Source organism: Peromyscus leucopus, chromosome 1, assembly GCF_004664715.2.
Source record: "Peromyscus leucopus breed LL Stock chromosome 1, UCI_PerLeu_2.1, whole genome shotgun sequence".
Classification (NCBI taxonomy): domain Eukaryota; kingdom Metazoa; phylum Chordata; class Mammalia; order Rodentia; family Cricetidae; genus Peromyscus; species Peromyscus leucopus.
This window is the reverse complement of record NC_051063.1, coordinates 160,292,156-160,304,522: the sequence shown is the minus strand read 5'-3', so window position 1 is coordinate 160,304,522 and position 12,367 is coordinate 160,292,156. Positions and strand designations below refer to the sequence as shown.

At 45.6% G+C, this 12,367-nt stretch overlaps 1 protein-coding gene across 3 annotated transcripts in view; it reads right to left on the bottom strand.

The window, feature by feature from the left end:
- The window catches only part of Tdrd12 (tudor domain containing 12), an 85,268-nt gene that overhangs the window by 23,495 nt on the left and 49,406 nt on the right, over positions 1 to 12,367 (bottom strand). For all 3 annotated transcript variants that reach the window (XM_028877765.2, XM_037199385.1, XM_037199388.1), the window contains exons 11-17: positions 8,428 to 8,488; positions 7,990 to 8,097; positions 4,410 to 4,595; positions 2,530 to 2,686; positions 1,969 to 2,096; positions 562 to 753; positions 216 to 344 (exon numbers count right to left, since the gene is read on the bottom strand). In XM_028877765.2, coding sequence (XP_028733598.1) covers positions 216 to 344; positions 562 to 753; positions 1,969 to 2,096; positions 2,530 to 2,686; positions 4,410 to 4,595; positions 7,990 to 8,097; positions 8,428 to 8,488 — 961 coding nt within the window. The remainder of the gene's footprint in view (positions 1 to 215; positions 345 to 561; positions 754 to 1,968; positions 2,097 to 2,529; positions 2,687 to 4,409; positions 4,596 to 7,989; positions 8,098 to 8,427; positions 8,489 to 12,367) is intronic.

Sequence of the window (12,367 nt, the reverse complement as noted above, 5' to 3'; positions counted from 1 at the left end):
TCCTTTCACACTGCACATGACACAGCCATAAGGCACTGCTCCTCCTCCATGCCAGGTCCCTGTTTTCAGTGCTTCCCAACACAGCCCCTCCTCCAGAGCCTGGAGTTTCACTGTGAGACTGCATCTCCTTACCTGCTTCTGTCTATTTCTGACCAGCAGACTCAGCTACAGCTCCCACGACTCGGGAGACCATCCTGGCATGAGGACAGGCTTACCTTACACACAATTTCTGTCTCCGCTACAGAGCAGGTGAAGATCAAGGTCTTCTGGGCCTGACTTGGAACAAAGTCCAGAACTTGGAGCAGAGTAGATGTTTTCTCACACTCCAGGCACAGATGCACTACCTGCCCACGAACACAGAAACAGGAGTTCTCGGAGGTGTCAAAGCTCTCCAGCGGAACTTCTTCCCGAGAGATTTTCATTGTAACAGGAAAGAATGCAAAGGGAACCAATATAACTGTAACTCCCACTTACACCCCTGTGGCTGAACCCAGAGACACCATCTAACAGACAGCAGGGGTACAAGTTACTCGCTGGAGCTCACCGGCCCCGCCCCATCACCTGCTGGACATTGCCGTAGAGGGCTGCCTCCTCCAGGGCGGTGATCACGATGTAGGGATCCTTCATGAACTCTCTGACCAGATGGTCTATGTGTCTGTTCCAGTGAACACCCACTGCCACAATTTGATGGGGTGCAGACTCCCGCTCTTCCACTTCAACATTTTTTTTAAAGTTATCTAATATGGCAAACATCTGAAAAATTAGTAAATGTAATCTTTGTTTCAAGATAGATTAAAGAATTAGCTAGAACATAAAATTCAGGGACTATCCATATGATGTTTTCAATGTGGGGAAAACCTTTCGAAAGATAAAAAGAAAAAAAAAGTTTTTTAAAAGAAGAAAATGTTGGTCAATAAACACTGTAAAATTCCACTGAGACAGAATTAAGCTACAAACAGCACCCTGGTGTACAATGTGTGTAACACGGGATTAGCATACTTATATTAAAGATTTCAAAACTCAATTATAGAAAGATGACCCCAGCAACTAAAAACAAACACACATTGAAGAATAGACACAATGATCAATTTGCATTAATTTTCAACCTAACTAGCCAAGGAAATAGGAACTAAGTCAATAGGAACCCACTGTTTATCAACTGGCATAGAAAACACAACCTAACCCAGGCCCAGGTCTCCGAATGGCAGGCAAGCAGTATGCATGGTGTGACAGCATGCTGACCAGAGCAACCCAAACTGCCCATTGCTTTTAGAAAAGCAATGGCACAAAACTGTTCATCTAGACATTACCTTTACAAGCCTGAACTCTACCTGGGGGCCAACAACATTCCCAAATAACACTCTTGGTCAGCATGTCACACTGCTTCTAACAAATGATTCACAAAACCTCAGTCTTTTAAGGGAATGCGGCTCAGCAATAGGGCACTTCCCTAGCATGTACAAGGCACAGGTTTAAAATAAGCTGTTATGCTTTTGAGCAGTAACAATCATGCTGCAGAATAGCATAGCACTATTAACTGCAAAGTTTAAGTTCTAAATCAGTACTAACTAGCTCTTACTATTAATTGTATGTATCAATAAAAAGCAATTTAAAAGGAAGGAAATACTCCAAAACAGACTGACTTCCTCTGAGTACAAGACCAGGGATAGTGGATCTCTTTTCAAGTGCTCCTCTATTTCTTAATTTTCTTTTAAGAATGTTCCTTCTATAATTGGAGAAATAGAAATGAAATATCTAACAAATCTCTTTGGGAATTTCTGATCTTCAAAGGGAAATTTACCATTAGGAAGGAAATTTCAGGAAAACATACTGTCTTATAAATTATAGATAGTAACCAATTGATTTGCCAACTGGATATTGTCTGATTGACGCTTAAAGCACTGAGGAGCTGACACATTTCAGAAACACACAATAGAAGGCAATGACCCCCACTGGGCCCATACTCACTTGCTCATTAGCTTCAAAGAACAATACTTGCACCTCATCCAGAACCAGGTGGCAGAGTCTAAGAAATAACAAGCTTCGGTATGTGAGAAGTCTCAAAAGGCTGTGTGGAGTTGTGACAATCACATCACCTACATTTAGAAAAAACAATGAACATCTTTCAGGTTTCCTACAAGTTTCTCCAACACTTCCTTCACCATGATTCCACTTCCTTCTCAGCAGACATCTCTCTACTGGGCGAGCAAGCCAAGCCCCAGTCCACCCCGTGTTAGCTGCAGTACCTGACCACAACCCCAGCTACCACAGGCTCTGCTTGCCTGAAGGGCAGATTTCCTCAACTCCATGCTCAGCATATGACAGTGAATGGTCAGTAGCATATGACAACTGAGTGAAATCACGCAGTGTTCTGAGACGTGAGTCAAGACTGAGCCTTCACCACTGACACCCATTGGTAACTAGGAAGTCAAGTCAGAGCCAGTGGCCAGCAATGACGTCCCAGGCTGCCTAGGCAAGCTCACTAAGTCTTCCTTAAAGAAAATCAAACAGCTTGGAAAGGATACTTACACCCTCTTGGAAGCTTCATATTTTTGGCTTCATCTTTGTGAAGTCCAATTGTTAACAACACAGGATGAAGAGGCCTGGAGGACATGCTACAGTCTCCCAACAACTCAAAAATAAACTGGGCCTTTTTCCACCCAGGACACACGATGACTGCAAGAGGCTGCAAAGACAAACAGATTCAGATAATTGTGGACAGTTGTTAGGAATCAAAGATAGCACATGCCAAACATCCACACTGTCCTGTGGCACAGAATCAGTCTTTAGTTAGCTATCATCATCATAGAGATGAGAAAAGTGAATATAGAATTTCATTAGAGCGGGTTTAGAAACACTGAGCTAGTTCTTCTTAAGCTAAAACCAAAGCATTCTGTAAGTCATTTATCCCATCATAACACACTCTTACAGAGTAGGGCTACGTCTTCCTCACTTCACAGGGTAAGAGTCTGAGGTACACAGGTAAAGTCACCTCTCAAGGCTGTACAGCTAATATATCGGTGAGAAAATAAGAACCCAGATGTGAGACTCAATTTCCTGCTCCTAAGCTCCAGGACGGATGAATGCCTTAAAAGAGTGGTCACCTCTGACTCTCCTTAGACGGCTTCTGAACTCAGCTCCCAACAGCCCACAGACTCCCCAGAAGGTGACCTGACTGCCATGTTTCCCACTGAGCCAAGACTGGTGTCCTCCTTCCTCTAGGAAGGGCCAGAAAAGTGTAACTTTTCCACAGGCCTGCAAGCAGGCTGCCCATGGAGGCAAGGAGAAAGCAGAGTAAGGGCTGGCTATCAAGTCCTGCCCCACAAAGGCCTGTCTCAGCACAAAATGGCACTTCCATCGTCAGCTGGGTTCAGCTGTTTAACCTAATTAAGGGGTAGAAATGCACACACTGAAGTCAGTACATGACCAGTGCAAACTCCAAAGACAAATCACTGCATGTCAGGGTTAGGGGAAAATAAATCCCACTATCCTTTTAAACCTAAGCATGCTTCCTTGCCACACTTGCTTTATGGTGCACGGTGGACCCTCCAGACTGCATCCTTTGTACCATGTTCTGGGATGGAAGTTTTATAATGACTGTCCTCTAGAGCCCAAGCCCAGCAAGGAACTCCCCACCACCATTTGGTGCTTATGTCCCATTTCCCTCATCTTATTCATGGGGAAAGACTATTAAATAGTGGGGATGCTATGGAACAAACGAATGTGGAATGAGACAACAGCAATCGAACTTCTAACACACGTTCAGTAGTTAAGAACCCAACAGCTTTCCATGCACTAAACCCTCTCATGTGAGACAGGAACAACATGGCATGACCATCTTATGTGGCTGGTGTGGCAATGATATGAATTAAGGTAAGATCAGTTTACAAACTCTACATTCCTCTCTAAAAGCCACAGATGGGAATCATGGCAAGAATCACCTGGCACCGACACTCAGGAAGCAGAGGCTATTTTGTAATAGTCCAGGTTTTGTTACATTCAAACATGATCTTAACGTGTGTCTGAGGCTGTACTCAAACCACTACAAGGCCCAGGCTGGCCTAAAACCTGTGACCCTACTGCCTCAGTGGGAATATAGGCCTGTGTCACCAAGCCTGGCTGATAGTCCAGCTGCTAGACTAACAGTTGGAAAAAAAATTGAGTAATATACGCTGGGCGGTGGCGGTGCACACCTTTAATCCCAGCACTTGGGAGGCAGAACCAGGAGGATCTCTGTGAGTTCGAGGCCAGCCTAGGCTACAGAGTGAGATCCAGGACAGGCATCAAAACTACAGAGAAATCCTGTCTCAAAAAAAAAAAAAATGAGTAATATAACCTCAGCTTTATTTAAAAAAATGTGTCATTTGAAAATAAACATTTAATCCACTTCAAAATGATCTCCAACTTACTCCATTTCTACTTGGTAATGACTTGTAGCAGCCCCCTATCTGCAAAATCGTAAGCAGCGGTGGCAGGTACAACAAAGGGTCATTTCCACAGTGAGAAATGACTACCACATCACAGCCACGGGCAATCGGAGGCCAAGAGTAAGACGCAGTGTGGCTGGGTCCCGGGAACTTGTTTCTTTGAAGAGCCTACAGGAAATGGTGGGGGAAGAAGGGAAGAGAAAGAGATGAATGATAACAAAGAAAAAACCCATCTCACAGCTCCCTTACTGCACTCACCACCAGGATATCAGCACGTGGCTTACTGTGTTCTGCTCCCAAGTCCTACTTCAGGTTCTGCGGGAATCTTTCCCAAGCATCCAATTCCTGTTTTAAGACCATTGGTTCTCTGAACCCATTAAAGGATCTACTGAGTAGCCAGCCCTCTGACTGGATAACTACAGCACACTGCAACAAGAATGTGGTTTTGTCTCCTTATTGTCTGAAAGCTCTGCCAGCCCATCTGCCTCATTTGTCAAAAGCATTCCTCATCTGATTTTTGAGACAAGGTCTTGCTCTCTAGGCCAGGCTGGCCCCAAACTCTCCATTTTTTTCTTTCTTCACTGCATGTGTGAATGTTCTGGCAGTATGTCCTGCCTGTGCACCTGTCCATGCAGTGTCTGTGGAGGTCTGAAGAGGGCACTGGATTCGCTGGAATGGGACGGACAATGCTGAGCCACATGTGGTGGGTGCTGAGAACCAAACTGTACCTTCTGCAAGAGCAACAAGTGCTCTTACCATGGAGCCAGCTCGCCAGTCCCGAACTCCTGTCCCCTGGCCACAGCTCCCCAGGAGCTGGGATTACACACACATGCCACCTCACCTACCTTAACATTAAAAACAACAAAACCAAAAACCCATGCCTTTATCGACATAGTAATCTCTTCCTCTATCACTAAAACCTGAACTGTTTCAGCAGAAGTCTGCAACCGCAAATACAATGTTCTAGAAGGCATTGAATCCTCTATGCTGGCCTCCTCCCCACGCCCTGAGCTTCTGGCTGGGCTGAAGGGACTTGTGGCAGCTTGCTCCTTTGCCTACAGCTCATGTGATCTTTGTTCTTGACAGCCTTGTGGAGAAGAGACTTCCATAGTCTCTGGACATGGGGTAGAGGAAGTACATCTTGAGACTGCAAACCAGGAAACACCTTTCTACCCACATAGCTCACAGAGAGCACAGTGTAGACATGTTTGTAGGGCTAGAATGACTGAATGCTCAAGTGCTAGGTCCCCAGAGTAGAGGGGTACAAGCCTGAGGTCATTCTGAAACCTGACCTGTGGTAGGACAACTTCTACAGTGGCTTGTGACCTCTGTATTCAGATAGGTCACAGCCATGTGCTTAACCGAAGTCTGTCTGTTCATTTGTACCAGCCAGATATTGACTGTCAACATGAGGATTCATGTCACTCAGGTCCACAAAATGCTGTCACTCCTCCGAGAATCCCTTGTCCTCTTCCTTGCTTCTAGCAATCCAATTTTCAGTTATCAGACTTCAAGTTAAACCTAAACTTTACTCTATGGTCACCTCTGTCCTTTCAGTTCACTTGCATGATATACCTCAAACCTACTATTTATAAAAATATTTTTCACTCTTTCTTTCCGAATGTTCCTTCCCTTCAACTGTGTGTTTTGAGAGTTTCACGTAACTCGTGCTGTCCATGAATTTCTGTTCTTCCTGTCTCTACCTCCCAGGTACTGAGATTACAGGTGTGAGCTACCTCGGTGCCCCTTAAAGCTTAGGTGTTCTACTTCTTGTACAGTGAGCCATTAACTCACAGCACCAGATCGAGCAGCTCAGTTCTTTTCTATTAGCTCACAAACTACTTCTCCAGGCGGAGCAGGCTGGAGCCTCAGCTGAATCCAGATACACTTCTCACTGGCTTCCATTCCCCCTCACTTTCCTGCACCTGTTCAGTCACCAATCCGCTCTCAGAATGTTTACTATGTTCAAGACACATGTTGACTCTTGACACGACTCACGCTTGTTTACACCAGTGCCACAGCATGCCGGCTGAGAGCACAGCCTCCTCTTGGTTCGTGTGGTTACACTTATGGGGCATTCTTTTCTGAGCAGCCCCCTCCCACAGTGTCTACAATGGCACTTCCTACAGACCTGCATGGATATGGCCAAAGGAACAGCTGCATGTTTCCTGGAGGGCCTGGGGAGCATGTAGTAAGTGAGAACAACTTCAGTTCCCTAGAAGGCCTGGGGACACATCCAGCAAGCAAACCTCCTCTCCTTTCGTGTCTGTCACTATGGCCAAATACAGCAAGATCCGGGGTCCAGCTGAAAGGAAATCCCCAGCCCCGAGAGCAGAAACATAAACAAAACCTCGTTACTGTGAAACGGAGGCAATATGTTCTTGTATCTCTGGGGGCAGTTTTCTTCTTCAGAACTTGAGTCTCATGATACTGAACACGCTGACTGCCAAGTTCTGAGCTCAGGACTCCTGTGTCTGTGCGGGGGCCGAGCACTGCACCAGACGCCAACCGTCTGGCAGTCTCTTCTCCTGCACTGCACTTGGTTTCTTTCTCTTTTTTAGGTGAAAGGTTATCTTCAGAACGTCTATGGCGGCCAGTTGGTTCATTCGAGGAGAGACACTGGAACCCGACCAGCATCTCAGAGGGTGACACTGCAGGACAGGGGGGCAGGCAGGCTTGTTGACTGGGACAGTTTCAAACAGTATCATGGAATGCTCTCCAGAAAGTGACTTAGTCACCCTCCTGAGAACACTACAAACTGGTAGTGCATAGGCAAGAAGCAAACTTGGCATGTCTACTTGTCCACCACCTTTCCTGCCCTAGCCATTCAGGCACACTGCCACTGTCTACCTGCTCAGATCTGTAAAATCTCCTGCCCACTCAAGGCCACAGTGCCTTTCTCTCCGTCTGCTCATCCTTGTGGCTTGGCTTTCTATGATTCAAAACCAAGTCTTAGCTTTTTTTTTTTTTTTTTTTACATCAGGAAGGACACTGACTTACCAAGTGAAATCGCAGGGCTATGAAGAAATTTTGGAGAGAAGGGATAAATAAAAACTATTACACATGTTCCGGCAATGTGTTCTAAGCTCCCATTTAAAAACTTACTTCAGAAAAGCCATGGTGATGTACACCTTTAATCCCAGCACTCAGGAGATCTCTGTGAGTTCAAGGACAGCCTGGTCTACTGAGTGAGCTCCAGGACAGCCAGGGCTACACAGAGAAACCGTCTCAACCAAAAGCACTTATTTCAGAAAGGATTCACAGTTGCACAATAGGCTTTTATGCAAAAGAAATCTAGACTTACAAATACATGAGAAATAAATCACAAAGATTTCAAGAGAATTTCAGAGGCAAGAATTATATAATGCAGCCTTAGAACTGTTTATTTAAAATCCTCCCATGGGATTGGGGTATATTGTTCAGTGATAAAATGCATGCCTAGGATGCACAAAACCCTGGGTTCCAGCCCCATTGCTCTTAGAACAGAACAGAACAAAGTAACCCTCCTGTGTTGGAAAAGGCTGGAATTCCTTCAGGAGTCTGGCTTTAAGAACACATTCACCTTCTTCAGGTCTGCCGACAGAGGGGACTTATCCATGGTCAGACAGGGCTCAATCCTGTTCCGGAGTACCACACCAGGCTGCAGTGTGCCAGACTTCACCTTCTGCAACTAACCAACACAGACATTAGACAACCAGAGCCAGGTCTTCCTTGAGTGGGCAGCAGAGTATGAAGGGCTTTTTATCAAGAAGAAAACACAAGATCATGTAAAAACCTAGGAATACATGCTTCCTGGAAAACACATAAACCACCCAAATTAAAGATCATGTTCCCCACATAAACTAGTCACTACAGCCGCAGCTCTCTGGATCCTGCTAAAGCCGTGACCCGGGAAAGGCCCATCTAGGGGGACTAGAGCCTGAGGGAGGAAGGAGGCTTACTAACACTAAGTTTCTCTCTTGCTTGACATTTTATTTTTAGGGTTTGGGGTTTGTAATACCTGCTGCAGGTCAGAGATCTCCTCAGCTCTCAAAGGATCAGGATTTAAAAACTGTAGTAATCTGTAAAGCAGGTGAAAGGTCAGTTTGAAGAAGAAAGTCGTTACCTTTTCCCTGTTGAACTACTATTTTAACTCTTGTGGAGAGACACAGTGGTTGTCCACTCCAGGGCACATCTGTGAAAACTCTGTGCTGTTTTGCTGGCCTCATGGAGGTCACATCGGTTTCCAGTTTCCCACTCAAAACCTGGACTGGCATCTGGGCTACCAGCCCTGTCACCAAAGTCCTACACAGTTGTCTGAAAGGGGCCAAGCTAAAGTCAGAACCACTGGTCTAGTCAATCATTAGCTTTATTTTATAGTCAGAAAATACCAGATAGAAACTTGTCCTCTGCTAATGCAGAAGTAATCTGAAAGTGCTTTTCTTTATACCCAGCCCCACTGCCCCCTCCACATGGGTAAGGACTGGTGAGAGCAGCAGAGAAGTCACACATAACCTGTGGTGAGAACTTGGGGAGAAGTGTGGTGTCTAAGTTACACACAGTGAAGCATAGTCTTTCCCGAAACCCCATTCCTGTCCACACAGCTACAAGATCCAACTGTCTGTCAGCTGATGAGCGGGGAAATAAAATGTGCTGCAGTGCACAATGGAATATGCTGCGCAGACTCCTTCACAGGGCAGCAAAGGAGAGAGCTGAAACGTTCTCATGTGAAGGAAGACAGTTACAAAGATCCACCATATGACTCGCTCTAAACAATACCCCAACCAGGAAAAACTCAGACAACAGCCATTTGCACTAGCCAGAGGATGAGGAAATGAAGAGTGACTGTGATCCCTAGGGTGGGAAGGGGAGAACTGACCGGGATGAATTAGACTGCTGGTGCTAGTTGCCTGAGTATGAATGTGCCCCAAACCACTGCAGTCTGCACTTTAAGAGGGTACATTTTATGGTATATAAATGTCATCTTGGAAAAGCTGCCTTCACAACAACAATGAGAAAGATAACCACAGAGGAAACATACAACAAATGTAATTTTAGAAACCTGGAAACAGATGGGTAAGTGGTAACTATCTTAGCCAATATATGACAACTGAATCTGAACCAGTCATGGGAGAAATACTTACACAAAAGCTTAGCAATTAAGACTCAGCTCCAGGGCTGTGTGACACAGGAAACGGCTGAAATGAAGGGGGCCAAGTCTGGATACTTCCATGTCTCAACAGCAGACAATTACCCACCCATCCCAGGAGAAGTCCAGGGCTTAAGTCTCTGGGAGGCTAACGCTTTCAGGCCACAGGCACTAGACGAATGGCTGCAGGTGGAAGGACCTCAATGAGAAGAGGAGGCTACACTAGCAGGCACACTGAAGGAGCCTCCAGCCAGCTTCTGCAACTCAGGATCCAGGGTAGCCACAGACTACTTCACCAGGGAGGCAGGGACAGCAGGAGCCTTCCCTGGGGAGCATGACCCACCCAAGTAAAGAAACTGGAGACTGAGTTCAACAATAGCCAGCAGCAGCACTCACAATCCACCACCAATGAAGCCTGGTTGGCTCACTAGACCACACAGAGAACAAGGCACCTGAGAAAAGCCTCTGCCCTTAGGATGACAAAAACTAGAAATGCCACATCAAGAATGTCAACAATATAGCAAGAACACATCCCCTAAATCATTAGCACCTTTAGGAAAACAGAAAAGTCACATATATGATAAAGACATGACACTATGACATAGATGAAATAAGGACATGCCATTAAGACGGTTAAACTTATTTCCAACTTGACTGGATTAAGAAAATCTTAGGACATTAATAAAGCACACTCCTGGGGTGTCTATGGAAGCATTTTGATACAATCAGCATATTGAACTGCAACTAAGGAGGGCAGATCAACCCTAAATGTGGGTAATACTATCCTACTGGCTGGAGGCCAGCTGGAACAAAAGCAGAGATAGACCAGTGCAGGTATGTGATCTCTCCCCATCTCCTACCCACCATAAGGTGAGCCATCCACTCTCCACATCCATACCAGATATCTTAACCAGTTATCAAAGGAGTCCCCAGTATATCTGGTCTCAACATCAAAATATTCTTTCAAAATAACATTACAGGGACCCACTTCCAACAAAACTGAGTGGGATCTCATCCCACATATATCCAAGGGTGGCTGATGAAGTTGGCAAGAGGCTACAATATGCTTTAGATCTGTCTAACTTCAGGTTCTTGGCATCTAGAGAGGCCCTCAGAGGAAAGAGTGGTTTCTACTCAACACCAACACTCCCTAAAGAGATCTGCCTGTTGTGTTGCAGTTCCTCCAAGACTCAAACCTTCATCTTGGAGGAAAAGCTTTTTAAGACACAGGAGGTTACAGGGCAGTTGAAATAACAAGGAGGAAGCTCCAGGACACAGAATCTTTACAGGCAGATGAAACCAAAGGGTGTTCTCTGGGAAGGTGAAACAGTCCATCTTTCAGGGATTGTCTTAGTTAGGGTTTTATTGCTGTGCAAAGACATCACGACCATAGTAACACTTATAAAGAAGACATTTAAATGTGGTGGCTTGCTTACAGTTCAAAGGTTTAGTCCATTATCGTCATGGCAGGAAGCAAGGCAGTATGTAGGCAGACATGGTGCTAGAGCTAAGTCTCCTTACAGTTTCATCCAAAGGCAACAGGAAGTGAACTGAGTGTCACACTGAATGAGGGTTGAGCATATGAGACCTCAAAGGCCAACCCCACAGTGACACACTTCCTCCAACAAGGCCACACCCACTCCAACAAGGCCACAACTCCTAATAGTGTCACTCCCTTTGGGGGCCATTTTCTTTCAAACCACCACAGGGACACTCCCTAAATTTAGAAAGTAGACAACTCAAAGGCTTCAGGAATTCCTTGAAACTGACCAGATACACTAGGCTCCCCTCCCCAAGCATATATAAGTTGAAAGGACTGATGAGAGAGAGCCTCAGATCAGCGAAGCAGAGACCAGCTGAACTGTCGGGAAAGAACACTAACCTGTTGAGCTGTGGGCAGGTTTTGCAGCGCACTCTAGGTCTCCAGCTTTGAGAACTGCTCCCAATGCTGGAGTGGCCTTTTGTGATTTGGTTGTCTTAAGTCATTACTGCTCCTCTAAGAGACCCCAACCAACTCCCTAGCTTGTGGAGCTGGATTTTGGTGATATCCGTACGTTTGTCTGTGTCGGTGTCCTATCTACAGTGAGCAGTCATTTGTTCATGCCTCCCCAGGAACACAGCACTGTTGTTTGGACCTCTGCTCTGGAAGTGTGTCCCACACACTTTTCACCACTCAAGAGTTCAACATTCCAAAGGAAAGGGCAGCATGCAATCCAGAGTAGGGAAGATGGCCTAACACGAGGTGATCTAAATGTACTGTTATTTGAGTTTCCATATGAGTTCCGTGAAAGGGATAGACCTAAGAAAGAAACACACCTGGCTGAAGGTGCTCACAGGCCGAATATGCCATTATCCTGACAAATAGGAAAAGAAATCTTAGCTTCAGCAGAGAAGGCTAACTGGGTTCTTAGCCTGAAAATGTCCTCAAAGACAAGGCAGGATTCTTTGAGGAAAGGGCACCTCCTTTAAGTTGGCCTTCACTGCAGAAATAATGTGCCATAAACAATGAACACGGTTACCAAGCCTTCAGGCAGTACTGCTGATCCCAAGTGCTCCTTTTCTGGCTATGGGCATGGTAACTTAGGTTTCTACCACTGTGATAAAAAACTAACCAAAAGCAATTTGGAGAGAAAAGGGCTTATTTGGCTTACACAAACTAGGTCGCAGTCCACTGAGAGAAGGCAAGGCAGGAACCTGGAGGTATGAACTAAAGCAGAAGCCATGAAGGAACGCTGCTTACTGACTTGATGCATTCCCCATGTAACCCTCAATGAAGGTTGGCTCCTCTGGACAGATTCATCAAACCCCTGTA